This window comes from Plectropomus leopardus, chromosome 8, assembly GCF_008729295.1.
Source record: "Plectropomus leopardus isolate mb chromosome 8, YSFRI_Pleo_2.0, whole genome shotgun sequence".
NCBI lineage: Eukaryota > Metazoa > Chordata > Actinopteri > Perciformes > Serranidae > Plectropomus > Plectropomus leopardus.
This window is the reverse complement of record NC_056470.1, coordinates 5,506,606-5,529,789: the sequence shown is the minus strand read 5'-3', so window position 1 is coordinate 5,529,789 and position 23,184 is coordinate 5,506,606. Positions and strand designations below refer to the sequence as shown.

Sequence of the window (23,184 nt, the reverse complement as noted above, 5' to 3'; positions counted from 1 at the left end):
CAGAGCTTTGAGAACTATGTGGTTTCCTTTTGTTGTATTTGTGCAGGTTTATCAGCTGCAAAAGCCATGCAATCCTTTTGTATTTTAGCCTAGTAGTGTACAATTTTTTTTGCTGATGACTTCAACTTTTCAGTCTTTAGACAGTTTCTTAGACTAAAAATAGGAATGAAATGGAAATATATTGATGGATAAGAAGATTGTAAATATAAACAAATATCATTATTGCTACCTGAACACTATTCCCAACACTACACTTACAGCACTCTCTATGCTGCGGGCCGTCTCTCCAAACAGCTCTGACTTGGGGTCGTCCATCTCGGGTGTGTAGAAAATCTCCTGGCCCTCCACCTGGTCCAAGTTTAAGGAACCATCGAACCTCATGGTGGCTGGAAGGAGAGGAAAGAAGATATGATACTGAAGAACCGCAGCTCAAAACCTTCTTCTATCACTCAGTTCCCGCTGCCTTCACACAGTGCTCGTTTTGGGGGTGGTGCCAGTTTTTGGGTTAGTGATGGATTGTGTGTTTGTGTGTGTGTTGGAGTTTGGGGGAAGGGGGGGTGTAGTGGTGGTGGAGGTTGTGGTGGTGGAAGAGGTGGACTGTGAGATATGAGAGGAAGGAACAAAGAAGGAGGGAAGGTGGAAAAACGGGCCAGTTTTACCAGACTGAGACTCATCCCAAAAGCTGGCCGAGGCATGGAGGGCTGGGTAAAGAGACAACAAGTTAGACAGACACACAAATACAAGAGGGAAAAAAACAAAACACACAAGAGGAAACAGCCCACAGGCACTCTCAAAAGTGCCTTCTTCAGCAAAGCGAGCTCCTCCCTGTGCGACCTTGAGGGTTATGTTGTCCAACATTTATCAACTCTCTATACGTTTTTTTTCTTTTTTTCTTCCTGCCAGAGAAGAGAGGGCCTCGAAATAAAGCTGAAAGCGGAGAGGATTTGTGTGCGAGGTGAAGAGCAGAGGAACATGCGAGGCGCTGATGCCATGCTTCCACGCTGCTCGTAATCAGCAGAACAAATTGACCAAATCAATCATGGCTGCCCCTGCCGGAGCAACACCAGGGACAACGGGGAAGAGCACTTGTATGATTATCGTGAAAGATAGCCGTAATTGTCTCCTTAATGCCGCCAGACCGGTGACTGACACAGCCTGGTTAAAATTGCATGAAAAGGACAGCAGACACTGGAGACATGCTATGTGCCCCGCTCCCTCTGTCTCCCCCTCCATCTTTACAGTGCTTTCGCGGGGCAGCACACATCAATCCAGAAGTGACGGCGGCCCTCCTTAATGCCGCCAGGGGGGGGGCGGGCGGGGGCAGAGGGGACAGAGAGAGAGAGAGAGAGAGAGAGATCTGACTTTTAATCTGCAGGGAAGACAAACATCAGAGAGGGTGATTTTCCAGCCCACTGCCGTGACGGACGTAACGAGAGGAAGAAAGAGAGTGATAAAAGGAGGGACGGAGCTATTTGACTATCAGATTCTAGTGAACTGTAAAATGTAATGGATTTGTCAGACTCGCTGGCATATGGAAGACTTTACAGTAGCTGGAGCTTAGCGAGCCATTAACTTTGCACATGAGCATTTGCTGGTCATTATCTTTGATGTCACATGGATGGTATTGCCTTGTTTAAATGTAACATATGGAGAGCCTGGGGTGATTTTTCTGAGCAACACATTAGGGCCAAGAAAGCAATGTTGCACTGAAGCCTTTTTGGCACCAGAAAAGATGTCTCAATACTTGCACAAATAAACCCAAAACAATCTCCATGGTTCAGTCATATGGCAGGTAAGTGAAACAACCCCTTAAAGGGATAGTTCCCATGTTTTGAAGTGGGGTTGTATGGGGTACATATCCATAGTCAGTGTATTACGTACAATAGATATCAGTCAGCACGCCCCCAGTTTGGAGAGGCAGGCTAGAGTCTGACAAGGAAGCTAAGCAATCAATGTCTGTGGAGGGGACTGGAAAAAAAGCGCATGCTAAATTTAAACTATGGTCACTCCTTTACCTTACTGTGAGACAGTGATTTATAACAGTAAAATGTAGATGTTGTATTGCTGTATTTAAAGCCAGACTCCATTGAGAAAAGCAGTGATTTAATATTGTTGAACACAGGAACTGCTGCTGCCTCGATCCGTTATTTTGTTTGTGTTATTGTGTCACTCTGGTGTTAAACCCTTTGAAACCTGAGCAAATTGGCTTGATTTCTTACAAAAACATGGGTGGAAGGTAATAAGCAACTTAACAAAAATTGCCCAAAAAATATGTGAGAAATTACAAAAAAAGAGACAAAAAAACAAAAAGAAAAAAAAGTTTAAAAAAAACCCCAAAAAGCGACAAATACATGACCTTAGAAAGTGCAAAAAAATAACATTTTCTTTTCTGTAACACCATCTTAAATACACAATTAAAAGAATTATAAATATAGTGTCATGTAAATAGTTTCTCTTATACAAGAGTTAGTTACGACCAGGCAATTTGATTGGTGGAGAGGCATTCCATTAGTGCTAAAATTGGAGTGCAACATCACTGGCACTGTTAAATTTTAACTCTGCATGTATCACTCCGCTTCACGGCCGTTCAAAATTCGTTGATTAGTGTAAGAGTGAAATTGGGATATGTCTGAAAAGTGGGATATGTTTATAGTATGGTGCAGGCATTGGTCAAACAGCTAGTTGGTGCAGTTCACGTAGTTGTCAGTTGGTCAGGTTGAGGGACGAGAGAAGAAGACATAGTCAGGATTCACAGGATTCAAGTCAGACCATAACACAGACTAACTTACTGATCGACTCAGCTTTTTTTTTTTTGTCGATGGAGTCTGGTGGATTTGATGAGAGCATAGATTCAGAACTTTTCTTAGGTGGGACTTTTTAAGAGGCCTAATAACCCTAATTTATGATGAGTAAACACTTAAGACTCGCCAATTAATTAATAAAATTAATTAATACTGATACCATCATATACCGTACACCCTGGTGATGTTTCAGGAAAGAATGAAGGTATTAAATATTGCATACCCCCAAACCATAGTGGCTAAAATATGTTTTGTTGCTTTCTCCCATCTGCAGCAGTACATTGCTTAGCGTCTGTGTAGGACTCCAACCTGCTTCTCCAAACTGCTGCCAAGCCGACTTACTGATCTACTGGATGTAGTACACTGACTATAGATAAGTACCCCATACAGTTCCACTTCAAAAAATCCAAACTATCCCTTTAAGCATTCTTAACCAAGGTCTGACGTCCACTTTGAAGCTTTACAACAGAATACAAAAAGGGTTTCAAACATCTCCTTTGGACTAAACTCAACCTTGAGCCACTATTTGATGTCTCAATAAAATGGGAAGATTGGAACAGCCAAGAATGAGTCCTTTTCAAGACAGCCGGGCACACATCAATAAACTGGACGGTACAATCAGATGGAGGACGATGTATATTCTCGCATGAGGGACGTGTCATTTCACTTCTAATGAGTGCAGGCTCGGCTAAACCCTCCTCAGGAGGAAAAAGATCCGGCATATCGATCAGCCTATCGCGCTGCCTGCTTTTATTGGTAACACTTGAGCTGAATGAAGTATTGATTGCCGCCGCGCTGTCATTGTTGGCTGAGATAAATATTTACAGGCTTTGGCGGATTTGTAACAACTGTTGTTTTACAGCTAAAACCTGTCACAGGTGCTCATAGAGCACATTCCTCTATCGTCTGGATTTGGAGCCAAATGTCATCCAGTGTAACCTGAACAGATGTGTGTTTGGCTGTAAATTCAGTGAAAACAATGAGGCTTCGGAGGGCCAAAGGTGGCCTCATATCTTCAGATGATGTTATGGATTGTGTGGCATTGAACTCTGCTGGTTTATTGAAAGGCTTTGGGACCTTCAACACGGCAGAAATGCAACACCACGTGCTAATTTGTGGCCTCGGCTCTTTAAAGTCATGACCTGGAGCTCCCTTCGGAGCCATAGAGAATTCCTCCTTTCACAATCAGTCAGACTAACACCACTGGGACAAATAGAGAGCAGATTTCAGCTGAGGGATGGAGGCAGGGAGAGAGACGAAGAAGCAAAGGGGAGAAAGAAGCCCTTTATCTTTATGAACCGAGTCTGGCAGAAGGCACTGATTGGTACAACGGCACTCGTCGGCCTCTGGTAGTCTCTCTTCTTTCTCCTCGCTCAACTCCACAGAGAAATGAACTGATGCAAGACTGGACTGAGATTGACTGAGTTCAGGGAGAGAAAAGAGTGAGATATAGCTGGAGAGGGAGATACCGACTGATACAGAGAAGAAGGTGTGTGTGAAGGGGGTGAATAAAAGGAGAGGTGGGACATTAAAATAAACAGAGAAGAAGGTGAAAGGAGACAGAAAAAGCAGGAATAGAGACGCTGATGGTTATTTATAAACCTAAAATATGAAGTTGACTCCCGTATCAAACCAAAGTTCATTTAAATTTGTAGAGAATAATGAAAGAAAATGAATCTTACTGGGAATCAGCCATTGTATGACTAATATCAGTCATACTGTTTTGTGTCATCAAACTGATAACCACAGATAACTGAGAGGAGACTTCCACAGTTTATGGATTGTTTTTTTATTTACTGCCACCTGCCAACATGATCATTTACATATGAGGCTGGTGATTCATGAAAGAATACCGCAGAGTGAAAAAAAACAGCACCTGCTCATCTGGTTGTTTAAGGCAGATGGCACAATATCACTATTCCCGAAGTAAACATTAAATATGAAAAAAAATATTGTGTTGATACTCAATGCATCAACAAATTAAGGTTATAAATTGAAGACAGGGGATTTAAAAAAAGAAGGAAATAGAAGGAGAGACGTTAGATGAGTAGTCTGTGCAGTGCCACTCTGCATTCAGTACAGTAATAGTAAAGCGGGTGATTACTAGCATGAGGTATCAGTGGAAGTCAAAGTCAAAGTGGAAGTTCTGGGACTGTGTTCCATAGATGAAAAAAAATCCAGTTTTAAATCACAGAAACATAAGTGCAAAGTGCTCCTTTTTTCCAGACACGTATGGTAAAAAAGATTATGTGAAACAGCTGGGAATCTGATCCATTTATAAAATACCCATTACATTTTTAAACTATGTTTTTAAATAATGACTAATAAATCTACCTTGTACCTTGCAAAATGCTCATAAATCATTAAAAAACTACAAATTGTTATCATGTTTGTGTGTGTGTTTAATAGCAAAAGTATTTTTTTATTTCAACTTTGGAGCAACAGGCTAGCTCTTTCCCCCTGCTCCCAGCCTTTATGCTAAGCTAAGCTAATCATCTAATGGCTCCAGCTCCATACTTAAAGGGAAAGTTCTGGTTTGGTTGTTTGTACTTATTCATAGTCAGTGTATTATCTACATGATGGTGGTGGGCACGCCCCCAGGTTGGAGAAGCAGGCTGGAGTCAGAAATGAAAGTTATGTACTGCTTTGGACAGGGGTCAGCAACAAAACATAATTTAGCCAGCTAAAAAAGTGCAACCCTAAAAAAATTTAAATCAGTTTAAGTGTATGCTATATTGATTTGTTTCACTGCGTTACCTTTCCATCAGACAGCCCATTTTGACAGGGAAGGCATTAATGCTGAACATAGGAGCTGCTGGTCTACTGTTTCTTTTATCAGTTAGTTAATTTGTGTCATTGTGTGATTTCAGTGAATCCGAATTAACTCTTTAAAACACAAAATTCACAATAACACAAAGAAAAAAAAGCAGCTCCTGTGTTCAGTGATTTTAAATCACAGTTTTCTTAATGTAGTCTGGCTTTATAGGAAGTAATATAACAGCTTTAGTTCAGGAATCGCTGTCTGACAGAGAGGATTCAGCGGTGAAAATAATCTCGTATACTGATATTGTTTAAGGTGTAACTTTTTAGGTGGCTAAAACACATTCTTTTGCTGCAGCAGGAGCAGGAAGTTTCCATTTCTGCCTCTTGTCAGCGCCTCATACAACTCCACTTCAAAAAATCCAAACTATCCCTTTAACGAACGGGCATGAAAGCAGTATGCTTCATTAGTTCTTTGAAAGAAAGTAAACGGTCATATATAAGTTTTCGTTGTTTGAATGTTTTAAAATCTGAGAGGATATATCTAAAGCTAGCTAATTGCAAATTCTGATACTTTCTTACTCTATCTTAAAATATAGATAGTAAAACCCAGAAACGTGAAGTCCCATCAGGATCTAGTCTCATATAATATATGCCAGCAGGAGACAGAAACACAGAGGAGGAAGAACAGGGTAATATCAAGGTGATAACAGGGTAGGGAAAGTGTTTTTTTGGAGGGGTATTCTGACTTACAGGGGCAGTTGGCGCCATCTGGAGTGCTGGACGGTGTCTTGCTGTCGGGGCAGCAGCCGAACTCTGTGTTGTCACAGGACGACCTGTCCTCAGCTGTGGGTACAGTGGTGCTTGCCAACGTGGGACCTGAGGGGGTGATACACAGGGGCTCATAATAATTCATGAAGCTTCGGAAAAATCATAAATTCAATCCAGCTTATCTCAGAGGGGAGAGACTTTCCAGGGCTCTGGAGGATGGGAAGTGTTTCTAAAGTCCAAACCTACAAAATCTTTTGTGTTTTTTCCACAACTTGCTCTTTCTTCTGCAGATGGTCGCGAGTTCTCAGTCTGCTGACCTGTGATTAGACGTTAACCGAGGCATCTGTCAGGAATGATTATATGTCATTTTGGTGGGAATTGATTTTACACCTGGAACTCATTTTGTCGGGTGGAGAACACATAATGGCCACTGTTGCCAGTCGTGTCACACACGGAGCACTTTAAATGATGAGGGGATGTGATAACTACCCACTGCTGATTGGCTGACAGTTACCTTCAAGGCTTCCCAGGAGAAAAAATACATACAGTCGTGTTTGCGATATGGTCCCTGAATATCTGGCTATCTTGGGACATAAAAGACATAAAAGTGGCTGGGCTTTCTCTCTCTGAAGGATGAGAGTGTGTAACAGCAGTGGAGCTCCGTCCCCTCTAATGATGGTGCTGGTGGAGGGGGTGTCTTGGTCGAAGCGGCGCAGTTTATGGCCGCGCAGAGATTAGAAATAATCGTGGAGGCAAACAGCTAGCGGCTAAACAAGTCGTAAAGACGTCAGAGGCGAGGGACGTCCCGCTCAAGGACTCGCGGGCAAAGGGGGCGGGGGGGGGGGGGTGGGGGTAGAGGGGTTTATAGGGCATCTGTTGGCGTGTGGTTTGCAGATTTACAGATGCTGGGCTGAAGAGGTGAGCACTGGCTGGGGAAAAGAGGGCAGTGCACAACAGCAAGGGGACACCGCATGACTCCAGTGGGAGCCATGAAAGCTGTCAAATAAATACACACACACACACACGCATAGTGACACGCTTGGCCACAGATAAGGGCAAATTTCAACAGAGCGGGGATACAAAAACACGTACAAACGCACACCTCTGGCCTGCTCACATTTATATACTCAGACAGTGATACGTGAACTCGGAATTGGACAAACTCAGTGACATGAGGAGAGGGAGATAGGAGTAACACACACACACTCACACACACACACACACACACACGTTTACTTACAACCCTTTTGGGGACATTAAAGAGACTTGTATTTATTTCTTGGAGACCTAACCCTAACCACTATTTGCCGTATCCTTATCTTAATCTAACAATAACCTTAACCAAATAAATTAGCTTTTCCCAACTGCGGACACAGCTTTTGTCCCAAAATGCACAAACCATCTCCACTTAAGTGGTCTTTAGTCTGAAATATGTCCCTAAACAGTGCCAGATCTTGCACATTTAGCACCCTAAGTATGCTTCCTCTGCACCCACCCCAAATATTTTTTATAATTAAAGGGTGTATGGGGTGCGTATTAACATATATACACTAAAGTCAATGTCAGTCAGCATGCTCCCAATTTGGAGAAACAGGCTGGAGTCCGACACAGAGGCTTAGCAATCTACAGCTGTGGAGGGGACAGTAAGAGTCCTTACAAAAAAACAATCTATATCAGTTTACGTGAATGCTAAATTGAGAGCATGTAACCTGCTTTGCCTTACTGTCAGACAGTGACTTTAAATCGGCAAAAGAAGCAGTCATGAAGTACCAGACTCCATTCAGAAAAACAGTGATTTATCTTTGCTGAATACAGGAGCTGCTTGCCTACCACTGCCTCAATTAGTTAGTTAGTTTGGGCTATCGTGTAGCTTTGGTATTTAAAGGGGTAAGTTCTGTCACCAAAATCACACAAAAACACTAATTAACTAACTGATCGAAGCAGCGTAGACCAGCAGCTCCTATGCTCAGATAGCTAAAAGTATTGTTTTTCTTAATGGAGTCATGTGGCTTTGACGAGAGCATAGATTGTGGAACTGGAGCCGTTTATAGCTTCCCTGTAAAACTGGGCTATGTGATGACAAGGTAAATCAGTGAAAATACTCTCAATATAGCATACACTTAAACTGTTATTGACATTTTTAGGTATTACTTTTTTTCAGGTGGCTAAAATACATTTTGTTGCCTGCCCCATCAATAGCAGTACATTGCTTAGCTTCCTGGTTGGACTCCAGCAGCAGCAAGTACCTCATACAACCCCACCTCAAAAAAATCAGAACTATTCCTTTAATGTATATTTTTTGAATTCATTATTAACAAGATCAAGAGCTAATGAAAAATAAACACAAATAAATAACTGAGGTAACACACTGGGCAGCTGCCTGTGTTGCTTTTAGGGAGATCCGCCACTGCCCCTGAAGATAATTTAAATTACACACACACATCAAAAATTAGACTTCAACATACATATAAAACATACACACAATCATAAAGAAATGCATTAGTGTAGGTTTTAATATCCATGTTGAAATCACAATCATACAATCTCCTAATCTGCTCACACTCTGATCACAGATTGACGTGAGCGATAGTATTTCAGCGAGCACGCAAAATGGGAAAAACACACCCAGGCATGCTTGAATACACATTCATTCACACACAAACAACCACAGCCACAAGCTACCGGGTCTCCTTGGCAGACAGGCAACATGTCTCTCGCGCCACCGAGCACTTTGGTCAGCCTCTGACAAGAGAATAAATCTAAGACTCCGGGAGAAGGAGAGAGAGGGGAGGAGGAGGAAGAGCCGAGGAAGAGCACACTGGGGCCACGCTGTTCCATCAATCCTATCCTGTTACTGCAAGCTGTCAGGGGAGGTGGATGGATGGATAGAAAACAACAACAGAAAAATAATAAAAAAAAGGTCTGATTGAAAAGTCTCAGTCATCCCTTGCTGTCCAAGCTGAGGCCCAGGAACCGCGGCCTGCTGTTACAGTCAGGGGGGCATGTCGGGAAAGATTTGACACTAGTCATGTGACAAGGTACGCAGCCCCCACACACACTCACACCTCAACCTCCTAGTCACATCAGCCTGTCAAGTCAGGCTCCAGAGATCCTCCAGATGCGGGCCAGCAGTTTCATCTGGCCTGCCGAGAGTGTATTTTACAGAGCCTGGGTTTGTTTTGCTAGCTGTTGAGAGCGAGCGTGCCGGTGGAATGGGAGAAAAGAGCATGGGTGATGTAGCAACACTGAACCATGCAAATACATTCCTTTCTGTCTGAAATTGAGTTATACATCTTAAGCGAGTGGAAATGACACTAACGGCGTGTGTTTACAAAGATTTCTCCTCCCTGTCTGCCTGCTTTTGACATTTGTCTCAATTTGCATAGAAATACGGAAGCCTGTGCTGATGTTAATGTAACCCTTAATTAACACATGATGGCATGAATGTGTGATGTCGACTAAGAAGACTGAGTTCAAACCCTTGATGGAAAAAAAGACCCTCCCACACACCCCTCAAAGCATTATGGGTAATGAAGTGAAAGAGCAGTGATTTACCGACAGGCTCCTCTGCCCCACTGGCCTCTGGTGGGACGCCGCTACCTGCTTCCTCTTCCTGCTCCTCCTCTTCTTCGGTCTGGTCGTCCCCGCTTGGCTCCCCACTGCCCGATCCCTCAAAGGAGACCGCGGCGGCGGAGGGAGTTGGGGCGGAGGTGGCGGCAGCAGCGGTGGACTGAGGCGGCTGGGTGCGGATGGGGTGGTGGTGGTTTGCTCGGTTGTAGATGAGGGTGGGGGACGAGGTGTGCTCAGGGCTCTCTTTCTCGGCCGTCCTTGGAGGCGGGATGGCCTGCACCATGTTAGGGTGGAAGGGGGGGGGGGGGGGGGGGGGCGGGGGTGGGGTTGGGGGGGGAGGCGAGGGGGTTGGGGGTGGGTCGGTCTGCCGGCTCAGTGATGGTTTCTGGTGGAGGGAAGGGGAGGAAGCAATGGATGAATGACGATGAAAATGTTTGATTTTTCTTCACCTAACTCGGTTACAACCTCAGAAACCACACCAGAGGAAATAAAAACATCATTAGCCAATAAAGCAAAACAAAGCCACTTAACGGTTATTACAACCTACTGTTGACAATAACTTTTTACCTCTGCATTTACTGAATAATATGCCCTTTTTAATCTTCTAACCCTCCTCCCTGATGCTCAACAATGTCATTATGAAATTACATTAAAAAAGAGCACACAAACATATGCAGACTCCCATCTGTAAAAGCAACCACTGATTAAAAACCCTGCAATGGATGAGATGTCAAGACTCTTTATCTGACAAACCTTAAGTAATGGAAGTGCATCCATATGCAGAGTGAATATGGAATATGCCAGCAGATGACATACTGCAGTCAGAGTTATATGCACTGCAGTGGGTTTTGGCTGCAGATGAGTTATGTGCCCAGACAGGGTTAAACTACTCCAGTTGGTGTCAATGCACAATGCGCAGTGTGTGTGTGTGCACGCATATGGCATGTATGTGTGTACACAATATGCGTGTTCATGTGTTGTGTGCATGCTGTGCCAATGCCTATGAATTATATATCCATATTCAAATGCTGCCCTCCAGTAGCAAAGCTTTAATCACCAACAGCCAGTGCCTCCGGTGATGAATGATTGATAGAAATGGGGCAAAAAAAGCCGGCTTTAACTCTGGCTTCAAAGACGGCACACTGCTGCTTGCAGAGAGCATGAGCATCCGTCAACGCCACCACAAACACACTGCTGTCAACAGACACACGCAAACACGCACACATGCACGCACGCACGCACGCACGCACGCACGCACGCACACACACACACACACACACACACACACACACAAACGCAGCAACATAAAAATCACTCCAAATGAGGGAGAGAGAAGAGGCTCTCTGCAGAGAGACCATCATTACCAATGCAAAAAGCTCTGGTGCAAAAGGACAAACTGTCTGCGATAAAAGAACGATAAATAGGACAAAAACTCCTGAGGGGGAGAAGTGAAGTTGGCAGGGAGATGCTACGTAAGTGAGCACTTCGGATTTAGCCGAGGCAAGCAGGCGTGACAATACTGTCGTTCTTGCTTTACTTCTTTACGTCCCACGAGTATAGATGTGTGGGTGAAATGAACAGAAGATGAAAAAAAATATCCCTATACTGTAGATTTGCGCCTCATTAGGATTCGCCTAACATTATGTGTAGGACTTAATTACACTGCTATAATCGCCTATTTGATCGGCAATTATTCACCCGGGTGTGAAATGTGATACCTACTGAGACGGCAGAAAGCCTGGGAGACACACGGGATGTCAGCTTAAAGCTCGACAGATATTTGTATAGAGAGAGAGAGATTTGGAGTGGAGTGCACAGAGCAGTGATGCTATCGCCAAGAATAGTGGCATGCATTGCCTTTCCTCTTGGCTACACCTGTCAGTCAGGTGCCAAGCTTAGCGTCAGGCGGCCCGCTCCCTGGGAAGTGCCTAATGTGTGTTTGGGTGTGTGTGCATATCTTGAGCAGCGAGCGCCGTGACACGGGATAACGAAAGAAAAGAGGAGAGAGGGACTGGCAGCAGAGTCTGTTCAGCTGATGCTTCTCTTAATCAGGTTTAACAGTCCATTTGCCTTTTTTTTCTGCTTTTTTTCCTCTCAGTGGAGCAATGGACTGTTGTGTCACATGGTAGGAAAAAAAAAATCACTGTCGTCTTGGCTTGTCTCAGTCGTGTAGTTATTGTTGAAAGGTGGTTATTAAGATTGTTTGTGGTGTCAGCCACGCTCAGCGAGGAGGAGGAGAAAAAATCTGGATTAAGGAGACCGGAGAGGAAAGACAAGAGAACCACAGAGCCAAGAAGGAAATGATAGGGACAAAAGTGTTAAGAACACGGTTTAAATCGGAAAGAAAAGACAGGTTAACAAAGCTAGCAGTGGGAGAATAGGCAAAGCAAACAGTGGGAACAGAATGAGGGATTGTGTAATGACAGAAAATCGCAGGACATGGAGGAGCGAGATGGTGGAGGCAACAGACCCTAACATGCAGGCGGAGGGCTGCCGACGCCATATGCTGGCACTCGTTGCCAATTTGCCGCAAACCTACAGGTGATAACACCATATGGGAGAGGCAGGTCATTGCCAACTTGGTGGCCATTTTCCCCCGGCGCCAGAATTTGCTCATCAGTCCAAAAGCCCTCCCTCTGCTTCTTGGTACAGTCACTTTTGCTTTTTTTTGCTGGGTTTCTCGGATATTCATCTTTTGCTGAGACACAGCAAAGTAACTAGAAAAAAACTCCTCCCTATGCTCCGTGGCTGTGCTGCCTTTTAACTTGGGGACTTCAGAGGGAGCTGGGTAACATCACAGTTAGCTCAAAGTTCTCTGTCACAAGCAGAAAGATTTTAAAGAGCTTCTCCTGCAGGATTTTTTTTCAGCCTGCCCATTAGTGGCCGACTGTGCCGCAGTAGTCACACTCTGTGGTATAATAAAAAAAAAGTCGCGACAGATCAATGATGTAAAAAAGGATCAATATCCACTCATTTATATAGGCCCTTGGCATTGCTCGCTTGTCAAGCCACAGAGCAGCTCGGTGAGCATTAGCATGCCACAGCGCTTAGGGCCGGGAGACTGGAAGCACTGCATGTAAACAGCGGGAGGGAGGGCAGGCAGGGGCTGTGCCATGGTGAGGGGTGGAGGCAGAGCAAATGCTAATTCGCACCCAGCCACACGTGAAATGAGCTCGAGATCTAACCCCCGAGCCGACAGCAGCAGCGGAGCAGCTACCCGCAGTGCGACCGCATCCGGGAGAAGAAATTAAAAGATCCTCTGTGGCTGTCGGTGGGCCCGAGCGCTCGCCTGTCTGTTCCTCCCCTGAGGGTTCAATAGAGAAAGAGTCCGCTGCGAGGCGTCTTCTTGCCTTCTGTGTGCAGCAATGCTAGGTGAGGGATTACACACAACCCACATCTCTATTGCCTGGCAACAGAGGAATGTGAAACCAGACTGGATTTTGGCTCCTTTTGCCGGTAACCCACGGCACTGAATTTGTAAGTACCAGATGTTCGGGGACTTATCAAAGCCTTGTCGATCTCTCGCCGAGCATATTTGGATTCTTTATCTGTGTACCTGCAACAGCAATTCAACACAGACCGTGTCAACAGCCTCGCCTCCTATGGATATGACCTAGTTTGGGTCTGACAAAGAGCGCTCAGGGGAGACGACTGGCGACACAGTGTTTGGTCACCTGATCTGTGCCCACTGAGCAAAGAGGTGAACGAACATTTTTCCCCCCCAAAATGCGAGACACCTGGCAATGGCTCATGGCCAGAACCACACAGCTGGCACTCCTCTCCCCCACTGAGCTTGCCGGCGGCGTCTCTAGAACCCCGTCGTGACGCAAGCTGGCAGTGAGTGCGACAACTTCACTGTACATGAAAACCGTGGCCTTGGCGTGTGTCCCAGCACCTATTACATTGATGCAAACAATGTCCATCAGCATCTGGACCGAGGGGCAAGAGCTGCAACTTTCGCTCAGTACACACATTCTGCACACCCGCCGTCATAGTGAAGGGGCGTCGTGTTCCTGACAGCGTAAAGCTGCAGAGCGATTGACGCATTTCCCAACAGGAGGGTTTGAAGATGAAGCCAAATCCCAACAGAGGGGTGAAAAAGCAAAGAGGAAGTGTCATTGCTGTCGTGTGGGATTGCAGACTCCAGTCAAACTATAGAGCTGTTGGGTTTTTAAAACGCTACAATGTCTCTCTTTTTCTTAGTTTTCTCCAGTGTTGCACATTATTTGGCTCTCACCTGACAGCTCGTGAGCAAGTGGGCAGAGGTTACTATACTGTAGTCTATGTACTCACTGAAATGAACTCAATATAAATATTTGCTATGAGACAATCCTAATCATGCAGCTTGAAAAAGCGCAGTACTAAAACAATGAAGAGCAGAAGCAGAACGCAAACTCCTTACATGTGATCTTATCCATGAATCAGAATGTGATGTTTTAAAATAAAATATTTAAATGTGCTTTAAAAAGAATTTCACAGAAATAAAAGGGGTTCCCCACATAAAACTAAGCCATGCTGTAGAAATACTTTGGAAATTGGTGCTACATGACCAGAGAAAAAGAGAAAAAGAAAATTTCTGCTCAAAACAGTAGAAAACCTACAAATATCAGAATGCAGCAAGCCTTACCACACTAATAAATGCTCCCGCTGGTGGGTGACGTAATATGGACAAGTCTGTGTGTAACAATGGCAGCCTTTCAGATCTGATGTTACAGTTAAATGGTAAGCTAAAATATGTTCCTGAAAACATTTGAGGCATCAGCTCAGTAACAGAATCTTGTTCATATTCAATCAGCCCTGCTCAGTTTTATAATTTGATGTCAGTTTTTTTGGCCTCTCTTTTCACTGTGCAGGAAGCAGAATGGCGCCCACTTCCTGTGGGAGTGGGCGCTCGCGATTGCAGCTTCACAGGGCGTTAAAATACAGTACTGTACAAAAGTCTTAGACCACCATCGATTTGCTGTTTAAGCATAGTTGTAATGAGGATGTATATATATATATATATATATATATATATATATATATTTATACATATATATTCAACATTTAGCATGTAACACAGAATCATACAACCATAGCAATATGTAGCTCACAATCAACACTGAGCTTTAGACATGTCTTGAATGAAACCTGGAGTAAGAAGTACTGTAAATCTCTTGTCCACACAGGAGATTTAAAGACATGCTACCTGGAAAGTGAGGTCACACTAAATACTATATAAGTTTTTTTATTCTAAAATATGTATTTTTTATTTTTTACATATTTTCTGTAGGTTCTGGTTGTATTTTAGGATAGAGACTACAGAGAAATAAATAGAAGACTTTTGCACAGTACTGTATGTTTCTGAAAACTTCTAAGAAGAGAAGCAGACAATGAAGTGACATCATCTTGATTTATATTCGATCAGCGCTGCCTAGTTTTACCATTTGGTTAGATTTCGGTCTGAATTTGAGAGAGCAAGAGACAGAGAGGTGGGTAAGTCTCTTGATCTAGGTCTGTAGTCTTTGTGCCCGCAGTGTCGCATGGGTGGCGGGCAATATGAAAATGGGGAAACACAACCTATAGTTAGAGCAACAGCCACGAAAGCCGATGAAGCACCACCGGATGACGTGTTTTGCATCAACTAACATCATCTGGCAGAGTTTCCACAGGGGGAGGAGGGATATCTAGGCACTTGTTAAAAGGAGGGAAGTTTACCACAGTTCACTGACATACACTACCATGTTAGGATACAAATCTGGTTTAAAATTGGTGAAGTATCTCTTTAAAAACGTGTGATTGAAATTGCATAGCCACGGTATAATGTGCAAGTGTTTTCCTGTTGACACAAAATTTCAAGGCACATTTGCATGCTGTTGTGACTTTACTTTGTGAGACAGAGACAGAGAGATGGATAAGAGGAGAAACAGCAGGAGGAGGATAATTTGGGGCCCAGGGGCTCCGCTCATTATCTTTTGATCGGGGCCTGACAACAGTTGGCCATCCGTGCGACGCGTGATGCATGGAGGCTGCGACGGGGCTCACCTGTGCACTGTCCGAAGTGTAGCACTGTGATGTCCTTGTCCTGTCTACAGGCTATGGTCCTCAGCTGGCACTGGTCGGCATAGGTCACCCCGTCTGAGCCACACACCTGCTCCACGGTGACAGAGATGGAGAGAGGGGAGGTGGGAACACATGTTAACTCCCTGTAGGACACTGAAACAATGTTCTTCTGTCGCAAACTTGTAAATCAAGCAACTTATTTCTTAGGTGCGGAAAGTTTGAAAGACCCACCTTGGTTTTGTTTTTCTCGTCACAGTCAGGTGAAGGGCACTCGCAGTGGGCTTGGTTGTCCACTTCAATGCAAGTGGCTCCAAAACTGCACACTAACTCTTCACATGAAGTCGGGGCCTCAGGACCTGTGGAAGAAATGGATTTTTGCTGTTACACATTTATAATCAAACAGTGTACAGCAACGGAGAACAGCTGCTTTATCATTTCTGTTGTGGCATTTGTGTGAAATGCGGAGTTAAATTAAAAGATACATTTGCATTGCATATTTAAAGCTGAACTTTCACAATTACAGAACTTTTGCAAAAATTCTGCCTGTTAAACAACCATGAAATTAGTTTCTTAAAATCTGTAAAGGCTGATTAAATATAAAGTGAAATAAAACAAAAGTAACACATTAATTTGCACTGTATGTTAATAGGATAGTAATAATACAGCTGCTGTTGCTTCAAAGCTTCCTCTACATTTTTATGATGACATACCAAAGACTTAGATCCACACAAAAATTTTATAGAGCTGGGACCAGTGGAAGTCTGGATCCTCTCACCTAATTTGTGACACAAATCTAATCTCTAGCTTCAGCGTGTATAAACAGAGGTTACATTTCAGAGGTCAAGCTCTTGTTCTAATTATGTGGCGTCCTCTAAGGGTGACAATTAAGCAAATATGGACGTGGCAAAACCGCAGTTCCTCTGATGGCCACTTGACTCCCCATTGACCCCCATGTTAAAATGCCCAACTTTACAGCAGAAATATTTACAACCTGGAACAAAATATGGTTTTATGCTACCACTGCCACAGTGTTAGCAAGATAACTTAACCTTGGGGTAACCCAAAAACGACTGCACAGAGTAAAGGCGTAGCTGTAGCTGTTGCTATTTCAGAGTGTTTTCAGTTCATGAGGGTTAACTGTAACATTTTAGTTATCTAAAGAAGTTGTTTTTTATCATTTGGTTGTACTAAAAGATGCTCTGGCTGCATTAGCAAAAATAGCATTAAAACTACTTTAAATGCACAATGCCAGCTAAGCTAACAGGCAGCTAGCGTTAGGTTTATTTCCACCCTCTCCATATGGTCAATTTCTGGCTCCAAAAATCCAAGATGGCGATGACCAAAATGCCAGACTCTTGACTTCAAGTGTGTCCTAAGTGTGTTCGAGTGTCCACACACCAATTGATGACACCATTGCCATCATGGTAGCTACCTCCATTAGTCTACGGTTTTAACTCACAAATACAGCACGGAGATATCAAACTGCATTAAATTTACTAAAAAAAAATGTCTTAAATTACACAATCTCCATTAATTATGTATTTGATAGCAAAAAAAAGTACAGAAGCGATAAATAAAACAGGTCTACAATGAGATCTTCAACCCCAAGACTGCATACATGAAACAGTGAGGAAGAAAGTCAAAGGGTCTTCAGTGTTTGTTTCTGCACCAGCACTGTGGGCAGGTTCAAAATATAGAAAAGGAAAAGTAATATCCTATTTTATGTGTCTGGAATTTTTTTTTTTGGCTGTGGTATCCAAAGAGCTGTCAAGTATCATATCTTTTATGCTAGAAGTTCAAAGTTCAGGTATTTGCTATGGGATGGCGTTAACATTTTTGTTAATAACCAGAGAGCTACTGAGCTAGCAGTGCACAAAGCAACCACCCCTGACGCCTCTCATCCCACTCTGGCTGTTTTTAAAATATGTGTAGGAGTTGGGGACACAGTGTGCGACATTATTTCATTACTCTGTAAGTTTGTCTCTGTAAGTGAATCTCTTTACAACCACAATAGCGCGACGGTAATGTAACCATAAAATTCTCTAGTTACCTGTGCGATACACAGTGTGAATTATTCATGATTTCACCATAGCATTTTTCCCAAACTGCCAAACTGTGGTAAAAAACAAAACAAAAAAAACTGTGTAAAGGTGTGCACTCAGGATATTTTGGCTCTTTTTTTCCCACAGATCTCTCCCGAAGCTCTCCAAAGGTGCGTTTGAAGCCTTGAAGTTGCCGCGGCAGGAACTGTAGCCGGGGAGCCCGCCATCCACCTGCCAGGCTGAGAGAGCGGGGGTCTTTGCATTGTTGCAACATCACACAGGCTTAGAGTACCCCCCATCCCTTGGCTCCTGCTTTCATGTGCTACCACTTCTCAGTACCTTGTCTTTTTCATCTAGCGGGGTGTGTGGCAGAGTGCCCCACCACTGTGCTGGGACTGCTGGCTTCATTAAGCGGTTGACTTCCAGTCGATATCTGATGGTGCATCTTAATCAAGAAGCTGCAGGCCCCCACAGCAGGAACTAACCTTTCCTTCAACCATCTTTTTAGCTTGTGCAATCACTGCAGCAGTTTTCATTATTAATCTGAGTAATTAATAATCTTTATGCAGACGTATAAACATACAAGTGTTGTGAATCTTCCCAAGTATGGTGCAGAGAGAATACAAATGGGGTGTGTGTCATGCATATGTCATTTATACAATTCAGCATTTTCCAAATCACTATCAATTAACTGCCCTGCTTCACTTCCCTCCTGTGCCAATAAACCAGATGGATGTGAAAAGCAGACAGAGAAAGAAATGATCTGCGGTTCAGATGAGTGGCAGACTCTTGAGAATGATGGAGAGAAAATGTGTGTGTGTGTGTTTATGCAGTTTATCAACGCCCCACCAGTTGCCTCGGTACTATCTCTTATTACCTTTGTCGCAGCCGTTCATGCCCATCTTGCTTCCATCTGGACACACGTTGCACCTCATGCCCTTCACTCCCGTCTTGCAGGAACACAGACCCGACATCTGCTCACAGTCATCGCGGACCGAGCCTGTTGCGTCGCAGTTGCACGCTGCCATGGAGAGGTAGAGGAAACAGGGGAAGAAAAAGATTGATGCTAGAACTAGAATTTTTGCCTTGTGGGTTATGGCTCCATGCAGCAGTTTGAAGTTGCACAAACAGTTTACAAAAATGTCTGTGAAAATGTGGCTGTTTCACAAAAATCTTGCCTCCAAGCAGGATAGAAGATCTATACAATCAGCACAGATCAAGGTGGACACGAGATTAGCGTCACTAACTCAATCTGATCAAATGTCTCCTCCTCTGTTCCTGAGATGTGACATTAAATGGCTAGAAAAAATGTTTTTCTAAAACATGGAGGTTACAGTGACCTTCGATCTTCTGAATATAAAATATCACCACTACATCATTTTATAACATTAAACATTTGTGCAAAATTTTAATTAATAAATAATAATATTAATAATTACCACTGAAATGCTTGAGTTATGGCTAAAATATATTTGTGAGGTCACAGTGATCTTTTACCACCAAAATCAAATCATTCTATTCTTGAGTCCAAGTGTACGTTTGTGCTAAATCTGAAGAAATTTCGTCAGGGCATTCTTGAGATATAGCATTCAAGAGTTTAAGAGATACAAGGTCAAAGTAACCGTGACCTTTGACCCCCCCCAAAATCTTATCATGTGGATTTTTGTGCCAAATTTGAGAAAATCCCCTCAAGACGTTATTGAGATATCAATTTCATGAGAATAGGATGGACAACCAGAAAACATAATGCCTCCAGCCATGGCCATTGCCGGCGTGGAGGCATAAAAACAATGAGGCACAATGAGAGGAAGAGGGATAAGAATGGCTTGGTGTATATAGCAAACAGCGTGTGTTTGAGGCAACCTTAGCCTCTGAACTTGGCTTCAGATATGTGTATGTCTGAGAGTCAAGGCCTGGGAATAGTTCAGACAGCCTCAGGGGCCACAGAGGGAGGAGGAGGAGGAGGAGGACGTAACAGAAACTCAACAAAAACAACCCCAGGGAAGGACATCAACCCCATCATGTTCCTAGAATCAATGATGTGTATATTTTTTTCTGTCCTCTCCTGCTGAATCTGGTATTGGTGTGCAGTGTGCTGTCTGCTTGCTGTGGGTAAACCTTGTTAAGGTCAGGCCATGGGTAAGGCACCTGCAGGCTTCCTGCTGTTGACTGAAAATGCTCTGTGGCGTTGGGAGCGTATGTCCTATGATACCTCAGCGGCAGGACACGAGCCGGTCACCATATTGCATTACACCAAGACAAACAAGGGGTCCTGACCCCGTGCTTCACTTGAATACAAATGCAAACAGTCCATTCAATGCAGTCTTGACAGGACTATAGGAGACAGCAGGACCTCTTTTTACGAAACATCAAATAGTTTCGCTGTACATTAAAGGTAGGTAGTTTAGTTAGCAGGTAATTTACTTTTTACTTTTTACTGTCTCTGCTGAATCAATGATATTAATCTCAAGTAGAGTTGGCACAGTGGTATAACTATCAATTCAGTGAGAAATGTATTTCACTGCTACAGCTGAAAAATATATTTTCTCTCATACCTCCGGTGGAATCTGGCCATATAGATTGGGTTTTATTTATACAGGTTTTGAGATATCTGTCTCAAAAGGTTTCTGGTGCCATCAAAATACTGTGAGGTGGGTGGATTTTTTTTTGTTGTTAAAAATTAGGTCTAAAAAAACTATAACATGTTTTCCCAGAACCAGTTTCCCTGTCACTCTGAATATGCACCGTCAATACAAACATGATATTCTTTACTGTCCTTGTAAGGAAATTTGTCTTGGAGTCAGTAGTTATAAAAGGGACTGTTTCTTCCTTTATTAGAAAGAAATTCCAATGAAAACTGTCCACAGAGATGTTTGGATTATCACAAGCAGTTGTCTTCACCATTTTTCAGGCCAAGCACCCCTTGGGTGAAAGTGAGATGGAGCAGGGACCCCCTCTACATACAACTGTATTAAAAAACTACGTTTTATGTTAAACTGGACCTACAATAACATATATGGCGGTCTAAAGATCCATGAATAAACATAGCATTTTATGTTGCATACAATACTAAGCTATTTAAATAATAGTTATTGGCAAATCCATATCTTTATACACCAAGTTTGTCTCTGGGGTGGTATTTTAGAGTTTCCTGCATGAAAAGTAACAAAACAATCGATTGTGACCCACTGGAATGTCTACAGACAGTTTATTGGCCAATATGTTTCATGGATTAATGGGTAACAGTTAGCCTGGTGTTAATGTTGTGTACTATGAATTAAATGTTTCCTTAGGAGATTTATCTTTGCTAACAATATGTTTAATTTATATCTTGTATTTTGTAGACATATTTTAACTCTTGAAAAAAAATTCTAAATTTAAACTCAAATGAAATTGCCCAACAATGATATGGTGGCCGTCCTGCAGTAACTCTGAGGATCCTCTGGATGTACCAGGCCCCAATTTAAGACCCCGGATCTACATCTTCTAGGACATCAGATCAGCTTCAGATCGGTAATGGTCCTGTTGAACTGTTTAAATGTATATTTTTAAACGCTCTGATCATCATTTAAATTTAACTAATTCAACGTAATTTCATTCACCTCCAAAAGAACGACATTCTTCAATCTAAACACTTTCACATTCTGTCAGAAAGTCTTTAAAGTATAAACATATATTGCATGTAAGTTTATCCAGGAGAAAGCATCTGTCCTCTGTTCTTTCTTTGTGTCTTTTACTGTTAAGTGTTTTCTTTATATTGTAATGCTTTGTAAAGCACACATAGAATTTCTGTGTTGGGTTATGGTAAATATACTGCATTTATAAGGCACTATTCTATCCTTACATGACCACTAAAAGCTCTTACACTACACTATTACCATACAAGTTGCAACCCTTTCATCAGATAATCATTCACACTCACGCACACACACGCAAACACACGCACACACGGCGAGTAACTCCATCTCTAGTCACCTTTACAACTGAATGAAGCACCCTCCATCAAAGTGTGGGGTATAAATGCAGAGGCAAGCTTTGGGACAAACTGTACTCTCTGTGGTAGAAAAGAGAACTGTCATAATTTACTCCTATTTTATGTTCTGCGTATGTATTTGTAGCACTTATATTTGATCAGTATGTGCTGCTGCTGTTTACAAGATTTTTTTTGTATTATCCTTTTGTCATTTAATGAAATGGGCTACCCTAAAAAAAAATCAGTATTTATCACAATAAAAAATGTAATATAAAAAACCAATAGAAGTGAAACTTGGCTTACTCCTAAGCTTCTTTGGTGGAATTTCTTTTCTTTCATGTCAGAGTTTTTTACTCTGACATTAAGAATCTGCTTGTTTTTTTCAATAGTTCCTGTAAATATACATCTTTACAATCAGTCCTAGAAAAGGATATTGTTGATCCAAATCCCAAAAACTTTTGAATTTAAATGTCTGTATAAAGATATTAAAGGTTTATCTTAGTCTGAGCAGTCTACATTCCGAAAGGTAGTCACACAAGACTTTATTTGTATGGAGCATTTTCATGACACAATACTGCGTATGCACATGGTCAGTAAGTCAGCATCAATGGGCTCTATGAGAGTTTCCACTCCTTGCTTGTTGGTTTGCAAGGTTCATTCAGACAGGGGCAAATTCAGTCAAATTCTAGGTCTTTCAACTACTTTTTCCAAGCACTTTTTATCAACAATGCTAAAATTGTTTCTTCCCCAACCTTCTTTTGCGAGAGAATAGTGCAGATATATAAAGGACGCAAACACATGCTACCAGGGCCTAAAAGTACCTTTGTAAATCAATTATCTGGTTGTTTTTATTCAGTTAAGGCCCATGATTAGCAAAGGACAACAAAAAGCAGGAAATATACAGAGTGCAGAGCAGGAGGCAACTCATGTTGCAATTATTGCATTAAATAATTAAAAAATATTGCAAGCATCCACTTCCTGGTTTATAACATTTCTCAAATACGTTTCACGAAATAATTTTCCATTCTGTTATCCTCCAATTTTTTAAGTACTTTTTTCAAGGACCAAGTTAAAAATGTCTGATTTTCAAGGTATTCTAGTAATTAAATAGTGTGCCAAATTCAAGTACTTTAAGCACTTCAAGCACTTTATATGAACCCTGATTTTGAGACGGCATTTAAAGTGGTGAACTCGCCAAGTGGAAGTGGTTGACTAGACCATGTAC

At 42.6% G+C, this 23,184-nt stretch overlaps 1 protein-coding gene across 1 annotated transcript in view; it reads right to left on the bottom strand.

Moving 5' to 3' along the window:
- Positions 1–23,184, bottom strand: part of agrn (agrin) — a 353,511-nt gene that overhangs the window by 48,446 nt on the left and 281,881 nt on the right. Inside the window, 7 exon segments of the mRNA XM_042491203.1 lie at positions 259–386; positions 6,315–6,440; positions 9,888–10,213; positions 10,215–10,287; positions 15,927–16,032; positions 16,176–16,300; positions 18,864–19,007. Of these exon segments, the coding sequence (XP_042347137.1) occupies positions 259–386; positions 6,315–6,440; positions 9,888–10,213; positions 10,215–10,287; positions 15,927–16,032; positions 16,176–16,300; positions 18,864–19,007 (1,028 nt within the window).